The sequence below is a fragment of the Staurois parvus genome, unplaced genomic scaffold, assembly GCF_062004578.1.
Source record: "Staurois parvus isolate SC_StPar_1 unplaced genomic scaffold, SC_StPar_1.0 ptg000175l, whole genome shotgun sequence".
Lineage (NCBI taxonomy): Eukaryota > Metazoa > Chordata > Amphibia > Anura > Ranidae > Staurois > Staurois parvus.
The window spans coordinates 7,370,835-7,396,311 of record NW_028317971.1 but is presented as its reverse complement, the minus strand read 5'-3'; the positions used below and the strand labels follow the sequence as shown (position 1 = coordinate 7,396,311).

The following is a 25,477-nucleotide window of genomic DNA, read 5'->3' as shown; positions in this document are numbered from 1 at the left end:
AAACTGTTGCACTCAGAATCTGGTGCAGCTGTGCATGGTAGCCAATCAGCTTCTAACTTTAGCTTTGACAATAAAACCTGGATGCTGAATGGTGTCTATGCAGAGCTGCTCCAGATTTCGCACACTCCAGTTTTACTAAATAACCCCCAATGCATTGTGGGAGTTCAGTAATACAAGCAATATAAATGGCTGAAAGAACAGAAAGGGGTGGGCAGGGGTGCGCAATATTCCTCTGTAGCAGCGGCTGCTGTTAACTTTCATAATGCTGAAAGACAACCACTCAGGGCACTATTCAAAGGCTATGAACAGAAGATTTTTACCAGAAGCAGCCATCTGCAGGTAATGGGATACACACCATTGCATATAACTAATGTTATGCACTGAATTTTCTCACAACTTAGTAAATAATTTTGAATAGGTATCCCCATTTTATTTGTTATTAGAGTTAAGCTTTGTGCCTACAATAATATTTGTGTTCATCAAGTGTTCTTTGAACATTTGAAGAAAATCCAAATCTTCCCAATAACTAGTGATGGAGGTGGGGGCAGGAGTTACTGAACAATTTGTATGAGATTTAAACAAGAATAATTTTTGGAAAGTTGGGAAGACTTGGGATAAAGAGCTAATTATGTTCAGCTGATTTTAAGAGCACTTACAGGTTAATTAGCAGTAATATGATAAAAATCTGTACATTAGGTGTGCAGTACTGACAAAATAAAAATACTATTGCTGAGCCTTTAAAAAAAATTAGTCTTTTAGTAGAATTTGTATATGGCCATTATTAAAAAGTTTAAAGTATAACTAAAAGGCAACATTTGTTTTAGTTTTGGATAGATGTAGATGGATTAGAACACCTGTCAGGTTTTATTGTAGTCCCAATTAGGGAGATTCACCCTCTCTATTTGTCCTGTTTACTATTATCATTGAAAGTGAAAGTAATAGAAAATCCAAAATTTTAGGTTGTCCCCAGAAAAGTAATAGAGGGGAAATCGTCCAATGGGGATACTCTTTCTGGTGACCTAGGGGTCTCCAAGGAATTCCCTTGATTTGGAGGGATTTCCTCTCACTTCCTGTTTGGCTATGGGACAGGAAGTGAAGGAAAATCTTTGCAATGGGACACAGATGGTGAAAAAAAAAAAAATCTGATAGGGGTTATAACCCTCCCTTACTCTACAAAAAAAGGAGACATAAAATGGTGTAGTGGTCAGTAAGGTAATTAAAGCAAACCTATTATTAAAATTATAACTAGTGTCAATTGCCACTAAATTAGTGGTTGCGCTCTCCATTACCAGGTGATAGAACAGAAAAGCAGAAGCTTTGTAAGTGTTATAGCTAAGCAGGAGATATAGTATAGAAATATAAAATTATCCAGCCCAGGTGATATAGAGTAGAATAATTTAACCAGCTATGGCTGAACTTGTGAATGACCTTGTGCACAAGAGAAAGACATCTTGGGTGAGGATGGCTTAAAACAGAAATAAAGCAGGATAATACAGTTTACCAAGTTACATTCAAGGTATGCATCTGGTGATAACTATCACAGTTACCAGTGTGCCCGTTACCTCTCAACCAAATTTCCAAATGGATGTTGCCATAGCCGATCACATGACACACCATGGCAATTATAGATCTAAATAGGGGCTAGGATGGTACCAGCTTCAGCTGTAAAAGGATAGAAGGGTTTAGTTCTGCTTCCAAGATAGGGCCCTTCTGAGACAATATGAGGTCAGACTCAGAAGCTAACATGGTAAATTCTAACCAGACTTGAAGGTACAAAGATTGTTCTTTTTTTCTTGTGAGAAATGCTACATGTACAGTTCTCGCCAGCTGACAAACCTTTGATTTGGAAGGAACGTATGTTTTACTAATGTCTTTCCCTTCCCTTTCCCTTCTCAGTTTAACAGTTCTCATATCAAATCTGCAGGGCAAACTGCACTATAGAAACACAGAAAAAGACTGGTACCAAAAACCATAAAATTTACAAACCTCTCTTTCTATTGTGTGTACAAGGAGCACTTGCAAGTTTTACTGTGGTTCTGTTTGAAGAGACAGCTTGTTCCTGCTCTCCACCAATTAGCTTTCTCTTTTTGTTTGAGACCTGGTTCTCACTCGTAGCACCAGAAGACAAAGCAGTTTGGTGTGTAGGTTTCCTTTTTCCTTTCCTGCTTCCTCGTCTTCCACCTTTCTTGAAGGTCCTCTTCTTGGTAGGCTGCTTTTTGTTTTCATTCAATACATTGTTTCCATTTGAACTATCACTTTTAATGTTATTTGCTGCGAAAAACGGTATTTTAGATTCTAAGGCAACAGAGTCCTTTCCGATTATGTTTTTGCCACCTTTTTCAGAGTCACTAGGCAATGGGATATCTTCCTTTAAAAGACTTGACATTTTTATCACGGGAACACTGAAATTTACTGGTGATGAAAAGTAAGACTGCAGGCGAGCAAAAAACAACTGGTTACATTTATCAGCAATGTCTTTTCCATGACCAGAAAAAAGGCTTGAAGTGTTACTGGTCTCTTTTAGCTCCCCGACACTGACATTTTTCCTTCGAAGACTGGCAAAATGTTTGAAATGCTGTTCCACCAAAGTATCAGGAAAAAGGTCTTCACCTTTTTGCATCTGTCTTGATTCTAGAATTGCATATTGAAGGCCAGGAAGTAATTCAGTTATTTTAAACGAGATAGCTTCCTTTACAAACTTGTAACTCAAATCTTCTCTTCCTATAGAAGAAATATATGAGATTAAACCATGTAAAAATACTGTATGTAAAGAAGAAAAAAAAAAAAAAGCAAACCGAAAAAAAAAACCCCCATAAGCTTTAGCGTCAGTTTTATTTTTTAAAATAACAAACATGTTATACTTGCCTGCTCTGTGCAGTGCTTTTGCACAGAGCAGTCCCAATCCTCTTTTCAGGTCTCCGTCGGTGCTCCTGGCTACTCTCCCTCAAGCAAAGCCCCCAGGGAAAGCTGCTCACCCTGGGGGCACCATTACGTGCTCGTCCCCAAGCTGCTGCTTTATGCGTCGATATGTCACATAGAGCCAAGGCTTGGCCCCGCCCCCCCCACTCTAACCTCAAAGTTTAACTGTCTGTGATTGACAGCATCTGGCACCAATGGGCTCCCACTGCTGTCTCAGCCAATGAGGAAGAAGAGTCCCCAGACAGGGGGGCCGCCGCACACAGGTGTTTTACCTTCAAGCATAGAATACATGAACGTAAAAAACCTTGAGCCTTTAGAACCACTTTAAGTAAACCACTGTATTTAGGGTTAACTTGACAATCTTTTTTTTTTTTACACTTTAGGGGGTAGTGTAATACAGCAACTGGGTATATATTATTTTGGATCACATTTTGATTTTTCCTCTCCAGCAAGCAGTTCAGTAATGACATCAATTCTCCCTCCAAATCTTGTTAGACTAACATTCACAGTAAGCAGTACCTTAGAGGATCTCACAATGCAAATATAAAGCTATAGGCACATGGGTGCTTATGCACCCTCAATGACTAGAAAAAATTTAAGACAAAAAAGTTGGATTTTTTCCTACGTGATATAGGATGGAATTCAGAGTTATAGCTCAGTAATGACAGAGAAAGTCAGTTTAAAAAATCTGTAGCCAAGAAGTACACTCAGACAGAGACTCCAGGCAGTGGAGGTACACCTCCTTGGGATGGCCAGGAGTAGGACACAGAAAAGGCAGAACAATGTGGAAGGGAGAAGCCACCTTGGGGATAAAAAGATTTTTGGTTTAAAAACAACCTTGTCTCTATGTAGTAAGAAAGGTTTTTTTATTTTTTTTTTAAGGCCTCTTACTCAGAAACCTGTTGTGCCAAGATGATGGCAACAAGAAAGGCAACCTTGTGAGTGAGAGTAGGCAAGGTAATATCCCCATTAGGCTTAAATGGCTGGACAGTGAGCAGAACCAGGCTGACATCCCACAATGTCACAGGGGAACACTGTGAGCAGTATGCAGACTTTCACTAAGGCATGACAAGCAAGTGGTCTCTGAAAGAGAATTGCCAAGGCCGAGATCTGACCGTGGATAACGCATCCACCTTGAGGGCCAGGGGATCCGTGGGCCTGGAAACAAACCTTTAGCCTGGAAGCTAAGCGATCCATGTCTGGTGTCCCAAATCTGCAGCAAAGATCTTGAAAACCTATTGGTGCGGAGACCATTCTTTGGAGCCCAGATACTGAAGAAGTTTTCCTGCTCATTTTCCATTCCTGGAATGCGCAAGGCAGATAGGGCTGGTATGTTAAGTTCCACCCACGCTAGAATATGATCCAACATTTGGAGCTTGGGGAAAAGCTTCCCCTTGCACAGCGAGAGTCCAGGATTTCTTCCCAAACTGGTGGCGAGGGAGTAAAAACACGCTCTTGTGCCCTTATGTTCCGTCAGCTATCATGGCTGAAATTTTCCAATAAACTCAGACATACTGGCATTAAATTGCTCCCTGGATAATACAGAGGAGGGAGCTACCCCTGAAAGGGTTAGTGGCGTGCTGCAACAGTGGTAGCAAGATGAATTGGAAGCCCTTAGAGCAGAAGGATAGGTATGCACCTTGGCTCCCAAATAAAGGCCAAATGGTCCTGACCCACCACTGTTGGTGTGGTCCCCACCACGCAGAAGGCAACATGAGCAGACTTTAAGGAATTCACACAGTGTTCACCCTCCAGGCAGGCAAAGTACCTCAGGGGCAGGATTCCACCAAAGTGTGAATCACAGCCCCCCCACCTGAACTGCATCTGTCTAAAAGCAGTGTTCAATGCACAATGGCACTTTACAGATAGGCTCCACACCTCACAGAGAAGCCCAGGTTTGGTCTTCAAGGCTAAGCTGAAAATCAGCCAATCCAGAAAGCTGAAAAGTGAGCCCTAGGTCCACTGCAGCAACTGAGGAAATCTTCCAAGAAGAAAACCTTGAAAAAATGAAAAATTGTTTGCTTCTCTCAGAGCAGAGGGAAGACATCAATCTCACAAATACACTAGCAAAGAACAAAGGCATGAGTTGTTATACTGGGCTCTTTTTCAGCTTTGGTTGCCCATTCTCAAATTTCCTGAAAGAAGCAGCATAACAATTCAACTCTGAATACCATCATGTGTCCTGTAATGTACAATTAAGAAAGCACATTTTCAGGGGACTGCTTAGACGCAATTAAAATGTAGAAATGTTCCTTGCAACATAGCAGATCTTCACTATATTATGTTCAGGGCCACATCAATGTATGTTTTTTCCTAACAATAAGAAAATGCGAGGGTAGGGTCCTATTCGTAGAGGCTGCATTAAAGCAGAGGAAACCGTGGGACAGGCAAATGCAGTCTAACCTTAGGCTCCCAAATAGTGTGTTTAAAAGGAACCCCTTGACAAAATTCCTCACATAACAAAATGTGCTTTGGTGATAAAACCTGAAAGCTGATTGGTTTCCATGCAGAAGTGCATGAGATTTTGAGAGAACCAGCTTTAGTAAATAAACCCCACAGTTTTGAGCAGGTAAAAATGTTACAGAGATGCTGAACCATGGAGTAACAAAACTATATACTGACATAAGGTGGTTGTCAGACTAGTGGTGGTAAAATATCAAGCGATGTAATAGTACTGTACAAGTACAGTGTATATAAAAATTTTACACACCCCGGTTAAAATGTCAGGTTTCCGTGATGTAAAAAAATGAGACAGATAAATAATTTCAGAACTTTTTCCACCTTTAATGTGACCTATCAACTGTGCAACTCAACTTAAAAACAAACTGAAATCTTTTATGGGGGGGGGAGTAAACATATAAATCTAAAATAATATGGTTGCATAAGTGTGCACACCCTCTTATAACTGGGTATGTAGCTGTGTTCAGAATTAAGCAGTACACGCCTGCCATTACTTAAAGTGCCTCTGATTAACTCCAAATAAAGTTCAGCTGTTCTAGGTCTTTCCTGATTATTCCTACTCTTGGCATATTAAATACTACACTTAGATCATTATTACTGTTGTGGATTTTTTTTGAGTATCATGGCATAGAAAGCCAGGATTATTTATTTGAATCCCTACAACTATCGTTTGGGGAATTTATTGGAAACTATACAGCAGTCCCTCTGGCTATCCAACCTGGAAGTGCGGGTGTTGGTGATCATACGGGGAGGAACTCAAGATTTATAACACACAATGCGATATACGACCATTGTAATGGGGGTCATATAGGTCTGGTGAGTAATCCATTCGTTTACTTTTTGCACAGGTGTGGATACATGGATTTCTATGTCACCAAATTTTGAAGTCAAAGAAGGACTGTCACAATTTGAATTCATGCAGCACTTGGTGGAAGCATAAGAACATTTTATAAAATTGGGAATATCCAGTCACTTTATATTTCTTAATTCATTTATGTTTGGTATATGTATTGTTTGATTTATTGCTATTCATCCACAAAACTCATCATTTAGTTATTATATGGGGAGTATAGGGTGCATACTTACACCTTATACTACTTACCCTATTTGAGCGCAGCGCCTATCCATCACTAATTCACTTACAAGTGTCACATTCACTTTTTAGGGGCAGCTGGAAACACCCCTTTAGAGGGTTAAAATATTAACACATTATTTGGAGCCACAATAATTCATGCTTGTTTGGTTTAATTATACGTTTAAGGCTCCATGCACAACAGCTTTTTTTAAGCTCAGAAAACACTGGAAAAAAGCTGGTAATAGCGTTTTTTTTTAGTAGCGTTTAGAAGCATTTAGGAGCATTAGAGTTTTATTAACCTTTTTATAGTACATGTAGGGGGGAAAAAAAAAGAAAAAAAAAAGCTGTTAGGAGCGGTTAGCAATTTTTTTCTGCCAGAAAAACGCTCCCAAAAACTCTACAAAAACTTTTCTGCTACAAAGCACTGAAGCTTGAAAAATGCTACTAGCCTAAAATAGTGTGCATGGACACATAAGATAACACTATCTAGCTTCTAGAAGCAGAAACAAAGTATGCATGGAGCCTTAAGGTTTTACACAATGACTCATCAATTAATTATAAAAAAACAAATAGCACAGATTTTTTGGGCTGTTGCTGAAAGGCAAAAAACAGTGTATACTCCCTTGAGCAACAAAATATGAGAAGTAAAAAAATAAAATTTGGTCTGTGCTGTCTTTTCATCATTCAACATCTGTTATAAAACAACTTACTTACGTGACTAAGAAACATAAAATAGGTACCTAAAAAGGAAATATATACAGTTAAAATAACCTACTTACCTGTATTATCCAACAATTTTGATTGGGGGAATAAAAATAAGGCAAAAAGCTGTAAAGAATCTTTCACACCAAGACCTGAAAAGAGAAAGCATGGTTTACCTTAATCCTAAAACTAAAAAAAAGGAATAACAAAGTCCATATCTATGAGCATTTACCTTTGCTGCACTGAATTGCTGAAGATGTCAACAGAATCAGGAATCTCTGGTCATTTAATACTTTAATTAGTGCCTATAAAAAATGAATACATGACGTTACACAAGCATTGCTAAATAGACAATGCAAATCACTATTACATTATATACTGTACAGCATAGATGTATTCAGTTTTCACAGCATGTACTGTGATATGTCATTTTTTTTTTTTTACAGGGGGTAGTAACCACAGCTAGATGAAGTGCTGAAACAATCTAAAAAGCCTATGGTATCAAAGAGGTGTGCTGCAGGTTTACCTTTATAATTGGAAACTGGACAAATCTGTACACAGTATATATATATATTTTCTTTCTCTCGTTTTTAGTGTCAGCTATCCAGAAGTATTATACAAGTTGAGCCCTCATGCACACGGGATGTTTTGATGACGCTGGTAACATTAGCTGTGTAAAGTCACGTTAAAAAAAGTGAGTTTTTCAGCTTTTTCTTTTAGCGTTTAGCTGCATTTTCCTGCGTTTGCGTTTTTTTGAAGAAACGTACTAGTCCTGGGGGTTTTTTTTCCAGCCAAAAAATGTTCATTACAGTCTAAGTGTGCATGAACACATAGGATAACATGCTGTGGGGTTTACTGGCTGTAGAAAAAAACCGTCAAAAGCCAAAAACAGCAGCTGTAAAAACGTCCATGCACGTGTGCATGAGGACTTACTGGTGCTCAGGATTCTCTTATCTGCTGTGAGAGACTAGTGCTGTGTGAAAAGGCTGACTTGTCTAACCAGTTTGTTCCACTGAACATATTAGGGCCTTGTTAGAGTTTAGCTAGGGGCTTGGACAAGCAGACGTTTCCTTTGATTTATGCTATGAAATTGCTGTAAAAAGCACCCCTGAATTGAAAAACTATCTTTGCGCCCTGCTAAAGAAAATTGCAGGACGAATCTGCTTGGACACTTCCTGGGTGTCCTTGTTTGTGCATGGTTATAGCTATCACTACCAGTTGAACTTGCCACCCTTACACCCAAATTAGGTTTTTCAAGGTCACATGTAATATTGCAGGTTCTTATTTATTTTAGTAGTTGGAGAAATTAATTCATTCTTTACTTTTAAATGTATATAGCTAAATATCCAGGACTAAAGAAATATGTAAAACCTTTTTTCGTACAGTCAATGTTTAAAAATATGTTTTTATTATTTTTTATTTTTTTAAGTAATATATAAAACATTTTACCTGCAAACTTCACTGGTTCACACTAGTGCTAATTGAATCACACAGGGTTGCATGAAAATTATGTTTTCAATTGTGCCTGATCTAATCGGTGCAACTCAGCACAGTGCGAAAACAAAACTGAACTCAAGCTGTTCCGCCAGCTGCCCTTCAAAGCAGCTAGATTTTTAAGAAGCTCCATGTGCATCTGTACTACTGACAGTCACTTTCGGTTTCTCAGTAAATAGAAAGTAGAAAAAGGCATGCACAAGCACACTCATACAAAGAATTCTACCGATGCATATTACTGGAAATCAGAGTCATACAGAAGAGCATAAAATACTGCCTGTGTCCAAAACAAAACAGAATTTACTCAGTTTTTCTAAACTGAAAGTGGAAGTAAATAAGCCCTTTGGAAAACAGCAGCAGGCATACACATATCTACACATCTTCAATAAATGGACTTTGAATACCAGTATGATCATTTCATTACGTAAAGAACTGCTGAAAAATCCAGAAGGACTACAGGTAAGTCTTTTACTGTGCGTTCACATCTATTGGTATTTTGGATGCAGCTTGATTGGCCAGAGATGATATTTCATGATAGGTGCTGTTGGGCTCAGTTACTCTCTGGTTCAGAAAGGTCTTGGACCTCATAACATAAAAGGTTTGGCTTGTAGTGAAGCTTTTATGCAGCAGTGCTAGTGCAGACATTGTCACAATATTTACAGGTGAAACTCGAAAAATTAGAATATCGTGCAAAAGTTTGTTTATTTCAATAATGCAACTTAAAAGGTGAAACTAATATATGAGATAGACTCATTACATGCAAAGCAAGATAGTTCAAGCCGTGATTTGTCATAATTGTGATGATTATGGCTTACAGCTCATGAAAACCCCAAATCCACAATCTCAGAAAATTAGAATATTGTGAAAAGGTGCAATATTCACGGCTCAAAGTGTCCCACTCTAATCAGCTAATTAAGCCATAACACCTGCAAAGGGTTCCTGAGCCTTTAAATGGTCTCTCAGTCTGGTTCAGTAGGAATCACAATCATGGGAAAGACTGCTGACCTGACAGTTGTGCAGAAAACCATCATTGACACCCTCCATAAGGAGGGAAAGCCTCAAAAAGGTAATTGCAAAAGAAGTTGGATGTTCCCAAAGTGCTACATCAAAGCACATTAACGGAAAGTTATGTGGAAGGGAAAAGTGTGGAAGAAAAAGGTGCACAAGCAGCAGGGATGACCGCAGCCTGGAGAGGATTGTCAGGAAAAGGCCATTCAAAAGTGTTGGGGACTTTCACAAGGAGTGGACTGAAGCTGGAGTCAGTGCATCAAGAGCCACCAAACACAGACAGATCCTGGACATGGGCTTCAAATGTATTCCTCTTGTCAAGCCACTCCTGAACAACAAAACATCAGAAGCGTCTTACCTGGGCTAAAGAAAAACAGACCTGGTCTGTTGCTCAGTGGTCCAAAGTCCTCTTTGCTGATGAGAGCAACTTTTGCATCTCATTTGAAAAGCAAGGACCCAGAGTATGGAAGAAGAATGGAGAGGCACACACTGCAAGATGCTTGAAGTCCAGTATGAAGTTTCCACAGTCTGTGTTGATTTGGGGAGCCATGTCTTCTGCTGGTGTTGGTCCACTGTGCTTCATTAAGTCCAGGGTCAATGCAGCCGTCTACCAGGAGATTTTGGAGGATTTCATGCTTCCTTCCGCAGACGAACTTTATGGGGATGCTGACTTCGTTTTCCAGCAGGACTTGGCACCTGCCCACACTGCCAAAAGCACCAAAACCTGGTTCAATGACCGTGGGATTACTGTGCTTGATTGGCCAGCAAACTCGCCTGACCTGAACCCCATAGAGAATCTATGGGGCATTGCCAAGAGAAAGATGAGAGACATGAGACCGAACAATGCTGAAGGCCGCTATTGAAGCATCCTGGTCTTCCATAACACCTCAGCAGTGCCACAGGCTGATAGCTTCCATGCCATGCCGCATTGAGGCAGTAATTGCTGCAAAAGGGGCCCAAACCAAGTACTGAGTACATATGCATGCTTATACTTTTCAGAGGTCCAATATTGTTCTATGTACAATCCTTGTTTTATTGATTGCATGTAATATTCTAATTTTCTGAGATTGTGGCTTTGTGGTTTTCATGAGCTGTAAGCCATAATCATCACAATTATGACAAATCACGGCTTGAACTATCTTGCTTTGCATGTAATGAGTCTATCTCATATATTAGTTTCACCTTTTAAGTTGCATTGCTGAAATAAATGAACTTTTGCATGATATTCTAATTTTTCGAGTTTCACCTGTATAAGTGAATGCGGCCCACCATTTTAAAACAGTGAGTAGAGGAGCCACGGGGAGTGAGGTGACTATGGAGGACACAGCAAGCTGGATGTTGTACATGCCTTCTGTTAAAGGGAATTATCATATTTGTGTCAATTTATAGTCTTGGTTTTGAGGAAGACTACCTTAGTGGGGGTTGGGGGGTTGTTGGGCAGTCTCATTGTGGTCAGTTTTGGCTTCAAACTAGCCACAACCAGCGTTACTAGGTTTATAAATCCAATAAACTGAAGGTTTCTTTTACATCCCGGTCACATCAAGCCAGACATTGAAATCGTGCGAATTACAGTGAAGTCGCACGATTTCAAAGTTGGGGGACATATCGATTTCAGGTTTGATTTGCAAGATGTCTGACACAGATGTCTATACAAATCGCACAAAAAGTAGTGCATGTACTACTTTAGAAATCGGTGAGTCTCTGACCAAGTCGGAACTGCACCGATTTGAACACTGTAATCACGGACAATAGGGTGCGACTTGGCATACGATATGCAAATCACAATCCAAGTCAAACCTAGTGGGGCCGGGGTGTAATAGGGTATTAGACCATGTGTCCAGATCTACAAGATAAAAGCCTTGAACTTAGAGATACTGTAAAGTGAACGCAGCATTGTGTGTGCAGCATAACCAATTTCCTTTTTAATGTGGCCTTAAACCCAAAAAACAAAAATTTATTAAGAGTTTTCTTTATTTTTACCTAGTGATCCTGCAAGTAAGTCTGTTATTTTTCAGCTTTAACAAACAAACCAAGCTATCCCATAGAAATTTCAGTTACAGGGCTGACACAAACCATTTACCTCTAACAGGGGTGCTTACATTGGTAGGCTTTTATTCATTTATATAAACCTTTATCTAAAAAGGCAAAAGAAAACCCCAAAAAACAGAAAACAGAAGCAGCTGGCTTTGTGGTAGAAAGAAGGCTTGTTTAGACACAGGTGAGCAGTGTTTTAGCTCCCCCAAATGCCTCCCTTTAAGCTATCTTTGCAACTCACATACTGAGGTCAAGATTCTTTGCTTTGTGCCTTGACAAAAATTACAGCTCGGGACGAATTCAAGCGAATAGGGACACACCGTAAACAGCCTGCAGCGCATTGTTGCGGCATTTATGGGGTTGAAAAAAAGGAAGCAGGGAGACGTCATATTACATCCTTGCCACCTGTTAAATGCCTCTGTAAAGCAACGTGAATGCAGATTGCTTTTCAGAGGAAGCCACACAGCTAAGCATAATGTAAATGGCTCACTCTGATGACTCATTCATTCATTTTCAACTACTGACTCTTCTAAACAAGGGGTTTCTTTTAGCAAGGCTGGAAGGTGAACCACTTGCCCTCCGGGAGATTTACCCCCTTCCTGACCAGGCCATTGTTTGCTATTCGGCACTGTGCTAATTAAACTGGTAATTGTGCGCTCATGCAATGCTGTACCCAAAGAAATTTCTGTCCTTTTTTCACACAAATCAAGCTCTCTTTTGGTGGTAATTGATCAATTGTATTTTAATTTTTTGTGATAAAAAAAAAAAAAAAAAAGACCAAAAATGTAGAATAAAAAAAACATTTTCTACTTTCTGTAATAAAAAATATCCAAACTCACTCAGATTTAGTCATAAATTTAGGCCAAAATATATTCTGCTACATGTCTTTGGTAAAAAAATAAAAACAAACGTATATATTAATTGGTTTGTGTACAATTTATAGCGTCTACAAACTATACTATAATTATTGGAGTTTACGCAGCTTTTACTTTCTGACTGCCTATCAAGCCTTTTTTGACACTTTCTTTGCATAAAGCATTGGCTAGAAAGTTACTTTGAACCCTTAAACATTTTTTTTTTTAAAGCAGAGGCCATGCAGCGATTTTTCAAATGCAAATATTTTGGAAAAAATTCCATTTTAATGAAGAAAAACACAACATATTGCCAAATTGTTTGACAAAATATAAAAGGAGGAGGTTATGCAGAGTAATTACTGCCCTAAATCTGATGTTTGCGGTGAAACCTCACACGCATGGCGAAATCTCTGTTAACATACCGACATTGGAACAACGCTTGCATCCACCTTTGCGCGCAAGCAAGGAGGGTGGGGTTGTATTTTTTTTTGCACTGTCCCTTTCATTTCTTTTTATCACTTTTTATAGTTATCACAGGGAATATAAATATCCTCTGATAGCAATAGACAGTGACAGGTACTCTTTTCTGAGAAATCTAGAATCTATTAGACTTTAGACCTCTTCTCTGCCCTTAAAGCATCTGATCACACCAAGATTGGTGAGATCAGATGCTTTCCCAATTTTAAAATGGCACTGTTTATATACAGAAAAACTGAAATGATGAAATGTTCGTAGCTTCATAGACTATAGAAATGATTGGAGCCATTCCGGTCTCCAATCAGCTCTATGATCATCCAGCGGAATCGCCGGCTGCATTCTTGGGTTCCCCGGTGGAACAGGATAGCCCGAAAAAGCCATGGAAGGTGGCGAGAGCAGGGAGGTGTCCCTTCCCGCTGCTTGTAAAAGCGATCCAGTGGCTAATTAGCCACTAGGATTACTTTACAAAAAAAGCTGACTGCCATCTGAAAAAAACAATACCAGGATGATGCCTGTAGCTGCAGGCATCATCCCAGTATAACCACACAGTCAACTGATGCACCAGTACGTTGCCGGTCCTTGTTGGGTATATATGTAACAGCAGAGAACATGGGCATACGATGAATCGGGTCTGTGAACCAATATGATTTCAATGCATTCTTTTGTGTAATGCCCATGCTGAGGGTTAGACCACAAAAAGTTTTAAATTCCGAAACCACAAAAAGTTTCCATGTGAATTCTCTGGAAGGAGCTGAATTTGGGTGGGCGGCGATGTATTGTTGTGTGTATAAATTGCTTTGGCCCACAACTAATTGATACAATTCTTCCATGAAAACAGCAGACAGGCTAAACACTAGTGCTGGCAGCGAATGAGGCTGATCCTGCTAATACTGCGCTTTTGGGGACACTAGTATAGTTCTGTTCGTGATCAATATATTGATCCGTACAAACACTATGCTAGTAATGGCAGTGATCAGCGACCTATAGCTGAATGCGATAGCGTGCGGGAAATCGAACTCTAGCTGACTGGATGGGAGGTGCGTTTACAGACCCAGATGCTATCTGATGTCGCTAGTGGCAGTAATACAGTAATCAGTGAAAAATTCTATATACCAACACTGTACTAATGGAACTGGCTGGGTGAGAGTATGATCAAAGGGTAAATGTGCTAATCTAATGTGTGTGTGTGTAAAATGTAGTGTGCTTTTACTCAGTGTGGTGTTCTCTCTCCTCTCCCTGGAATGGCATAGGGGGCAGCGGGGGGGGGCATACGCGCACCCGGAAATAGAAACATAAGGGTACGTCGCTTTGCCCAGAACCGCTGCTCGCATCTTTTTTTCTTTTTTAATGCTTTTACCAGAATAGTGCAATGTTACTATAGTTCAATGCAGGCAAACTGTTCACTCAGACAAGCACAGTCTTCTTCCACAGTTGAAACCGTTACTAGTGCCCCTCCTTGGTGCAGGAAGATGAGTAGTCCAACCATATTTATAAAAAGGTATACCAGTGTTCTCTAGTGAATAGCCTGACATTTTGAAGACATCACTGGATTGGTAGTAAGAAAGGTATGAAATTTGCATTTGAATTTTATTTATTTGTAAATACGATGATGAACTCAGTTATATGTACCAGTTTACTGGAACTTTACTCTTTAACCACTTCCCATCTGACCGCAATGTACTGCGGCCGGGAGGCAGCTACAAGCGAGGCGACGTACCCGTATGTCGCTCTGGCTATACTAACACAAGCGCGGACACAGCAGAATGAAGATCCCGGTGAACATGTGATCGCTGTGTGATCACATGATCACAATGTAAGCAAAGCTGTTATGAATCAATCTCATTCATAACAGCGCTGCTTCACTTCCTAGTGAGCTGTGATTGGCCCACAGCTGTCACATGATACATGGGGCCAATCACAGCTCCCTGTACCATGTGGCCAGCTCCAGTCAATCACAGATCACTATCTTGAGCTGTCAAAAACCTAACTCATTGATGACAGTTCATGAATGAGTTAGATTCATGACAGCAAGCTTTGCATTGCAGAAGAAATTATCTTTATTTCTCCGGCAAAGCAAAGTGTAAAAAAAAAACAAAAAACCCCGATCCCCCCCCAATACACACAGTAGTACAAGGTTACTATGGTAACATTGTACTATTCTGATAAAAAGTATTAAAACAAAATTAAAAAATAAAATATACCATATTGAGACATTTAAGGGGTTTTGGTGTTTTTTTGACTACTTGCCAACCGCTTACCCACATTTTGCAGGTGAGCAGCAGCTCTTGGCAAAGTGACAATCTTGCGTCACTTCTTGTTTTGGGGTATGAAAGCATCTGCACCACCCACTGGCCGTGCGTTCGGTCCAGGGAAAGAGAAGTGAACACAGCACAGAGTAAAAGCACTACATTTTACAGACACACGTAAGAGTAACACATTTAACCCTTTGATCGCCCCTATTAACCTTTTGATCACCCCGTCACCCAGCCAGTGCCATTAGTACAGTGTCAGCATATAAAATTTTTCACTGATCGCTGCATTCCTGCCACTAGCGACATCAGATAACGTCAGGGTCAGTAAGCGCCACTCTCAGCCAGGGTCAGCTTGCATTAGATTGCCCGCACACTATTGCACTCATGCTTGGGGTTGCTGATCACCCCCATTACTAGTATAGTGTTTGTACAGATCAATATAATGATCATGAACAGAACTATACTAATGCCACCTTTGTATAGTGTCCCCAAAAACACAGTGTTAGCAGGATCGGCCCCGTTTGCTGCCAGCACTAGCGTTTAGCCCTTCCGCTGATTTTCATGGAAGATTTGTATTAATTGATTGTGGGCCAAGGCAATTTATACGCACAATACCTCTCCGCCCACCAAAATTCAGCACTCGCATGGAAACCTATCACGGTTTCTGAATTTAAAACTTTTTTGGCCCTAACCCTCAACATGGACATTACAAAGAAGAATGAATTGCGTTCATATTGATCCACAGAGCCAATTCATCATATGCCCATGTTCTCTGTGGTTACATATATGCCCAACATGGACCAGCAATGTACTGGTACATCACTGGACTTTGAGTGGTTATTCTGGGAGGATGCCTGCAGCTACAGGCATCATCCTGGTATTGTTATTTTCAGCTGGCGGTCGGCTTTCATTTAAAAGAAATCCTACGGCCAATTAGCTGCTGAATTGTTTTTACGAGCAGCGGGAAGGGACATCCCCTCCCCCCCGCTGCCTTCTACAGTTTTCTGGGGCTCTCCTGTCCCACAGGGGAATCCGAGAATACAGCCGGCAGATCCGCTGGCTGACTATAGAGCTGATCAGAGACCAGAATGACTCCCAATCACCTCTATAGTCTAAGAAATCGGAAGCTACGAGCATTTCATCACTTCACTTTCGCAGGATATAAACAGTGCCATTTTTAAATTGGGAAAGCATCAGATCACACCGATCTTGGTATGATCAGATGATGTAAGGGCAGAGGAGATATCTAGACTCTAATAGACCACAGATTTTTCAAAAAAGAATACTTGTCAATGCCTATTGCAGTCAGAGGGAATATTTACATTCCCTGTGATAGCAATAAATTGATTTAAAAAAAAGAAAAGGAACAGTGTAAAAACATTAAAAAAAAATATCAAAATAACGAGAAAAAAAAAAAAAGGGGCACCCTTGCGTGTGCAAGCGTTGATCCCATGACAGTATGTAAACAGCGGTTTACCATGCATGTGAGGTATCAACGGCAGTAATTCTAGAACTAGACCTCCTCTGTAAATATAAACTAGTGACCTGTAAAGGCATTTAAAGCGTCGCCTATCAATAATAAAAATGTAAGTACCTTGTTGCCATTGCACCGGCATGCACAATTTTAAAGCATGTCATGTTTGGTATCTATTTACTCGGCATAACACCATCTTTTATATCTTATCAAACAATTGGGCAATATATTGTGTTTTTGTGCATTAAAAATCTAAAAAGTGTATTTTCCCCCAAACATTTGAGTTTGAAAAATTGCTGCACAAATACTGTGCAACGTAAAATTTTTCAACACCCACCGTTTTATTCTCTAGGGCTTTTGCGTTAAAAAAAATATATAATGTTTGGGGGTTCAAAGCAATTTTGTAGCAAAAAACCTGTTTATTCATGTGAACAAAAAGTGACAGAAAAGGCTTGGTCTTCAAGAATGGGTGATGTGTGGCATAAGCTTCTAACGTTGGCCCTGAAATGCCAGGATAGTAGAAGCCCCCCCCCTCCAGATTACCCTTTTTTGGAAAGTAGACACTCCAAGATATTTGCTAAGAGGTATGGTATTTTAAAGATCTCATTTCCTGCCACATATTTTTGGAAAAAGAAGAAAGAAAACAAACATTTTTTTTTTCTTTTTCAAAACCCTGTGACAAAAATGAAATCTGTAAAACACTCAACATGCATCTTATCAAATTCCTTGGGGTGTCTACTTTCCAAAAACAGGTCATGGGGGGGGGGGTGTTGTTTGTACTATCCTGGCATTTTAGAGCCTCTGAAACTGTGATAGGTAGTGGGGAAGTGATATGAGGAAATATGCCCTTTGAAAGCCTGGAGCTGGTCTTTGGATTTTGGGGGCCTGTATGTAGCTAGGCTGCCAAAACGTCTCTCACATGTGGTATCCCCATACTCATGAGAAGTAGAAGAATGTGTTTTGGGGTGTTATCCCACATATACCCATGGCATACATGAACAATATATCATTAAAGTGACAACTTTGTGTAAAAAAAAAAAAAAAAAAAAAAAAAAGTGTCATTTTCAAAACATTTGTGGCAAAAAATAAAATGTGCCATGGACTCAACATGCCTCTCTGCAAAATCATTGGGGTGTCTACTTTCCAAAAAGGGTTCATTTGGAGGGAGGGGTTTGTACTGCCCTGGAATTTTAGCACCTCAAGAAATGTGAGGCAGTCAGAAAGTAAAAGCTATGAAAATTCCAATATATATACACCATAGTTTGTAGACGCTATAACTTTTACACAAGCCAATTAATATACATGTATTGATATTTTTGTTTTACCAAAGACATGTAACAGAATACCTGCGATATAGCGGGACTGCGGCGGGCATTCTGACACTGTGGGGAACTGACTGTGCGATTTTGTTGCAGAAAAAAAGAAACTGAAACGCGTGTAGTGCGAACTGGTCGTAAAGGTTATTATAGGTAAGGGAATGGGACTGGCCAGGAATTGTGAAAGCAATCAAGACTAGTAGTGAGATTCAATTAGGAATTTTATAATAATGCGAGATTTGAGCTGCAGGTGATAGGATATGGGACACATTAACTAGTTCAGTAAATAGTTAAATAAAAAGAGTTAAGCAGTGATATATAGATTTGCAGAGGGAACCGGTGATGACAGGGGAAGGAGGGGGTCAAGTTGTATAAGGAAAGAGAGGTTTGTAGCAATGAACAAAAAGGGATCAGCAGTCTGGGGGAGAGGAGAGAAAAAAAGTTGCAATCAAATGTAAACAGAAGAAAAACTTTAAAATGTCAAACCTGTGGAACAAAGCAGGAGCGCAGCTAACATTAACACTGAGCAGCTGTGTGATAGAATGACAGGAGGCTGCAGAAGGGCTTGTCAGCTGCCCGGGACCCCCTCTGCAGCTGATGGAGCCGGGCTCCCTACAGTAGGGCCGGGGGTACCCCCTTATCAGCGGTCCTGGACACAAATACAGTGATCAGTGCTAATAAAAAGCACTGACACTGTACACAATGGGCAGGAAGGGGTTAACATCTGGGGCGATCAAAGTGTTAACTGTGTGCCGTTTCACATTATGTACTGTGTGTGTGTGTCACTGTAAGCACACTGCTTTGTATGGCTCAGCTATGCAGAGTCATACAAAGCAGTGTGCAGGAGCTGACAGTGGAGAGATCTGTGTTGTCTATACACAAGTCTCTCCCTTGCTGGTAATACTCAGCGATCACCAGCCGGGACCTGGTGATTGACAGGCCGAGGCTGCAAATGGCAGTGCAGGTAGGGCGCGCAAGCGCCCCCTACCCGGAGAGGTAGCTACATACATACACACATTATATATATTGTGAAGGAAATAAGTATTTGATCCCCTGCTGATTTTGAATGTTTGCCCACTCACAAAGAAATTATCAGTCTAAAAATCGGATTGTAGGTGTATTGTAACACAGAGACAGAATAGCAACAAAAAATTCAAAAGAAATACATGTCTAACAAATTATGCACTGATTTGCATGTTCATGAGAGAAATAAGTATTTGATCCCCTTCACAAAACATGACTTAGTACTTGGTGGCAAATCCCTTGTTGGCAATCACAGAGGTCAGACGTTTCCTGTAGTTGGCCACCAGGTCTGTACAGGAGGGATTTTGGCCGACACCTCTTGGCAGATCCTCTCCAAGTCATTAAGGTTTGGTGGCTGACGTTTGGCAACTCGAACTTTCAGCTCCCTCCACAGATTTTCCATCGGATTAAGGTCTGGAGACTGGCTAGGCCACTCCAGGACCTTAATGTGCTTCTTTTTGAGCCACTCCTTTGTTGCCTTGGCCGTGTGTTTTGGGTCATTGTCATGCTGGAACACCCATCCACGACCCATTTTCAATGCCCTGGCTGAGGGAAGAAGGTTCTCACCCAAGATTTGACGGTACATTGCCCCATCCATCGTCCCTTTGATGCGGTGCAGTTGTCCTGTCCCCTTAGCAGAAAAACACTCTCAAAGCAGAATGTTTCCACCACCATGTTTGACAGTTGTGATGGTGTTCTTGGAGTCATAGGCAGCATTCCTCCTCCTCCTCCAAACACGGCAAGTTGACTTGATGCCGAAGAGCTCGATTTTAGTCTCATCTGACCACAACACTTTTAACCAGTCATTCAGATGTTCAGTGGCAAACTTCAGACGGGGCTGGACATGTGCTTTCTTGAGCAGAGGGACCTTGCGGGCACTGCAGGATTTCAATCCTTGTCGGCATAGTTTGTTACCAATTGTTTTCTTGGTGACTGTGGTCCCAGCTGCCTGGAGATCATTGACAAGATCCTCACGTGTAGTTCTGGGATGATTCTTCACTGTTCTCATAATCATTGACACTCCACGAGGTGAGATCTTGCATGGTGCACCAGACCTAGGGAGACTGACAGTTGTTTTGTATTTCTTCTATTTGTGAATGATTGCACCAACTGTTGTCACCTTCTCACCAAGGTGCTTGGCGATAGTTTAGTAACCCAGTCCAGCCTTGTGTAGGTGTACAATCTTGTCCCTTGGAAAGCTCTTTGGTCTTTGCCATGGTGGAGAGTTTAGAATCTGATTGTTTGATTTCTCCTGTGGACAGGTGTCTTTTATACAAGTAACATGAGATTAGCAGCACTCTCTTTAAGAGACTGCTTCTAATCTCAGCTTATTACCTGTATGAAAGACATCTAGTAGCCAGAAACCCTGCTGAATGATAGGAAATCAAATACTTATTTCCCTCATGAACATGCAAATCAGTGCATAATTTGTTAGACATGCATTTCTTTTGAATTTCTTGTTGCTTCTCTGTCTCTCAGTGTTACAATACACCTACCATTCGATTTTTAGACTGATCATTTCTTTGTGAGTGGGCAAACATTCAAAATCAGCAGGGGATCAAATACTTATTTCCTTCACTGTATACAGTTGTGTTCAAAATAATAGCAGTCAGACATCACTAACCTGATCAATCACTGTTTTTGGTAGAAATGATATTTCTACATGGCAAATAATTTACAAGCAGGTGTAGTAGAGTAATAGAAATCCAACAGACCCAACAGTCTTGACATGCATGCTGCTGATTCTGTGTAATTGAATCACTAATTGAAAGGGGCATGTTCAAAATAATAGCAGTGTGGAGTTCTATTAGTGAGGTCATTCATTCTTTGAAAAACAGGTGGCAATTATTGCCCTTATTTAAGGAAGGAAGGCAGCAAATGTTGTACATGCTGGTTACAGTGCATTTCTCTCTGAATTTCTGAGGAAAATGGGTTGTTCCAGACATTGTTCAGAAGAACAGCGTACCTTGATTAAAAAGTTGATTGGAGAGGGGAAAACATATAAAGAAGTGCAGAAAATGATAGGCTGCTCAGCTAAAATGATCGCAAATGCTTTAAAATGGCAACCAAAACCTGAAAGACATGGAAGAAAGCGCAAAACTACCATTCAAATGGATAGAAGAATAGCCAAAATGGCAAGGACTCGGCCAACAATCAGCTCCAGGAAGATCAAAGAAGGTCTAAAGTTACCTGTGAGTACTGTTACAATTAGAAGACGCCTATGTGAAGCCAAGCTATCTGCAAGAAGCCCCCGCAAAGTCCCACTGTTGAAAAAAAAGACATGCTGAAGAGGTTACAATTTGCCAAAGAGCACATTGACTGGCCTAAAGAGAAATGGCGCAACATTTTGTGGACTGATGAAAGTAAGATTGTTCTTTTTGGGTCTAGTGGCCGGAAACAGTTTGTCAGACGACCCCCAAACACTGAATTCAAGCCACAGTAGACTGTGAAGACAGTGAAGCATGGTTGCGCAAGCATCATGATATGGGGATGTTTCTCATACTACGATATTGGGCCTATTTATCGCATACCAGGGATCATGGATCAGTTTGAATACATCAGAATATGTGAAGAGGTCATGCTGCCTTATGCTGAAGAGGAAATGCCCTTGAAATGGGTGTTCCAACAAGACAACGACCCCAAACACACCAGTAAACGTGTAACATCTTGGTTCCAGACCAACAAGATTGACGTTATGGAGTGACCAGCCCAATCCCCGGATCTTAATCCAATAGAAAACTTGTGGAATGACATCAAAAATGCAGTTTCTGAGGCAAAACCAAGAAAGAGAGAAAAATCGTGGAATGTAGTCCAATCATCCTGGGCTGGAATACCTGTTCACAGGTGCCAGAAGTTGGTTGACTCCATGCAACACAGATGTACAGCAGTTCTCAGAAACAGTGCTTATACAACGAAATATTCATTAAGTGATTCAAAGGAAAGCAAAATCTTCAAACATTTTTCAGTTTATATAGTGAATGTTTGAGTTTGTAAAGAAGAATACAAACACTGCTATTTTTTTTGAACAGTCTAATATTCACTTCAATTTTTTTTAGAGGAACAACACAAATTTGATATATTTTTCTTCATGTTTTGATTTGGAACAGAATGTGTAGTGTTCCCAATGCATTTGTGTGTATGGAAATAAAAGCTATTAGAAGGATTTTGAGCTTTATTCACTTTTTTCAACACACTGCTATTATTTTGAACACAACTGTATGTATGTATATGTATATATATATATATATGTGTATATGTATATATGTATATATATTATATATGTATGTATGTATGTATGTATGTATGTATGTATGTATGTATGTATGTATATATATATATATATATATTTAGCACACCCCTGCTGCCCTGTAGCAGTGTTTCTGCTATAAGGCGGAGGGGAAGCGGTTAATGTATATGGACTGAATATATGTCTGATGTAACAATATCACGGACAAAAATAATGCACCTCACACCGTGCTATAGCATTTTCCAAGCACATGCAGTGAAGAGTTCACTATTGTGTCTGCGTCTATATTTTCTTTGTTTAATGTATATGGATTGAATATGTGTTTGATATAAAAATAACACACAACACACAATGGTATAGCATTATTTGCAGCACATCCACAGCGCTGATCAATTTTGAACACAAACACAAGTCACATGGTACAATACACAATATCGGCACTAGTTTAGAACAACATAGCTGTTGGACACTGGTTATTTTATTTTGGGCACATCCAAGGCAGAGGTAGTTTTGTTTGTTTTTGTTACCAGGGTCATTCAAGTCAAACTGGGAGTTTTGAGTTTATATAATTAAAGAACTAATTTCAAAGAGTGGAAACTGCATTTATTTTTCGACATACTCCCCTGCTACATTGATACACTTATCCCAGCATTTAACCAATGCCTGGAAAGCTTCAGCATAGAAAGATTTGTCAGTAAGCCTGAACCACCTTAGGACAGCATACTTCACTTAGTTCATGGTGTTTACTGTTCCCACAGAAAGATTAGTCTCTTGTGCAATTTCACGACAGGTTATGCATTCCAAACGCTGAATGTTCACAGGAATGACTGCTGTGACGTGCTGGGAACCACCATGGCAGGGATTGTCATTGACAGACGTACAGCCATCTCTGAAACACCTACACCATTGAAATGTCTTGCTGTGGCTAAGTGTCTCATCACCGTACTGTGCTTGAAATTTTCTGAAGATATCCGCAGGTTTTACACCTTTGTTCACAAGAAACTTTATCACTACGCGTTCCATGCACGTACTAACACTGTTGATGGCCATCTTGATTAACGGTCTCTAGACTGGCCCGCGATGTGTGCCACCTATCAATAATAGGACACACTTGCCATTTACTACTGTGTGTAGTACCACCGCAGTAGCATCACTTTTTATACCTGTAAAATTTAAGTCCCGGTTTGACCTGAAGGCCCCTCGTAAATTTATAACAGTAATGATCAATGTTATGAGCAATAGTTTTAACTATCACGAATGGCTTTCCATTCATAACAGCTTACTTACTGTTGCGATTGGCTATAGCTAATAACATGGTACAGAGTTCCAGGTACCATGTGATAGCTGTGGGCCAATCACAGGACCACAACAGTAAGCAAACTGTTCATGAATGAAAGCCATTTATGACAGTTTGCTTACATTGTAATCATGTGATCGCTATGATTGGCCATAGCAATCATGATACCCCAGATGCTCACAGCAGCCAGGTATCAATTACTAGGACCCGCTGAGATTGCGAGGCTGCCCACCCCAGGGGCTGCGATAGTGCTAGGCAACATATGGATACGTTTCCTAGTTTGAAGCTGCTGCCCTCATGTAGTAGATGTACTGTTAGCGGGCAACATGAAGTTAAGGCACCATAGTCTGCTAGCCTTTTCTGTTTGATTGGGCTGTAACTGAGGTTTGGTTTTACTGACATGGGTAATGTCTAAATGGTTGATATAATGTAAGGCTTGAGCAAGAAACGTCAATGTTACTAAAAAAGAAACATTTCTACAAACTTTGCTTTTTTGTTAAAATCTAGGCACAGTTATGCTTACCAATTCCTGATCTTTCATCCACTCCTGCAACTTCTCAAATTCAAATCCATTTGTTCTTGAAGTGGTTACTGTGTAGAGCGTGTAGTAGACACTTTCGAAACAAACTATAATGCAAGCAGATGAGATCAGTAATATTCTAAAGACACATAAACTTCACATTACTTCAGGCCATGTGAGGTGTGTGGCAGCAGGGTTATCTCTTCCTTTATCTACAGCATGCTTTGGATCTGGACAAACTTTTCCCAAGCCGGCACCCTCTCTAGTCAGCGACATCCAATTTATTGGACCTCGTTAGCCTAAGCAGGGGCCACTAAGCATTTAGGCATGATTCTGTAATGGACATCACTGCATGGGCTCAGGACTACTTCTAAAAATCACTGTCTGAACACACTTTGCCATGCCATCCAAAAATGCAAAATAAAGCTCTATCATGCAAAAAAAGCCATATCTGAACGTGATGCAGAAATGCTGCCATCTTCTTTGGCCAACAGCTCATTTAAAACGGTCTGCTGCAGTGGAAACTGTTCTGGGGTCAGACAAAACGAAGTTTAACACATTCTTTTTGGAGAACACGCTACCTCCAGACTAAAGAGGAAAGGGACTTTCTTGCTTGTTGTCATCACTCAGTGTTGTTGGGGTTGTACTTTGCCAGCTTTTTGTTGCTCTGCCCCAGCTTTTTTGAGGTGCGTTGCTTCTGTCAATTTCAAAATTACTTAATTTTTTTCTTAAATTGATACATTTTAAACATTTGATATGTTTTCTATTTTATAGAAAATAATGGGTTTAGGAGATTTGCAAATCATTGCATTCTGTTTTATGCAGATTTTACACAGTGTTCAACTTTTTTGGAACTGGGGCTGTACAACCGGCTAATCTTGTTGCTTCACATATTGTTTAAATTAGTTTAAAAATAGCAGCTCCAATAATAATTTGTTTGAAGTATCACAGTCATGTGGCGCGATGTTATAGGCTATTAGATGGATTGATCTAATAAATAAATTTTATATATATATATATATATAGTATTTATATGCATACTAGACATTATTGGATAGACAATTGACCAAAACCATGGCCAATAAATAGGTACAAAATATGGAATTGCAGATCACAATTTAACCACTCTGGAGTTTCAAGATTACTTATGTAGCCATAAAATTATATAAGACATTGTATGTGTACTTATTCATGATTTAACAATCAAAAAATAATTACCTTCTTGACCTGTAAAACTGAACTGGTCAAAAATCTGCAGTGGTAATGCTTTTCTTAGTTCAGACAGTCTTATGACTTCTTTAATTTTTAGCTTGTTTGGCCTGTGT

General features: G+C 40.0%; 1 protein-coding gene across 5 annotated transcripts in view; it reads right to left on the bottom strand.

Moving 5' to 3' along the window:
- TASOR2 (transcription activation suppressor family member 2) overlaps window positions 1–25,477 on the bottom strand; it is a 99,592-nt gene that overhangs the window by 47,576 nt on the left and 26,539 nt on the right. For all 5 annotated transcript variants that reach the window (XM_089676889.1, XM_089676892.1, XM_089676893.1 and 2 more), the window contains 5 exons: window positions 25,371–25,471; window positions 24,156–24,259; window positions 7,389–7,461; window positions 7,234–7,308; window positions 1,987–2,721 (listed from right to left, as the gene is read on the bottom strand). In XM_089676889.1, the coding sequence (XP_089533015.1) occupies window positions 1,987–2,721; window positions 7,234–7,308; window positions 7,389–7,461; window positions 24,156–24,259; window positions 25,371–25,471 (1,088 nt within the window). The remainder of the gene's footprint in view (window positions 1–1,986; window positions 2,722–7,233; window positions 7,309–7,388; window positions 7,462–24,155; window positions 24,260–25,370; window positions 25,472–25,477) is intronic.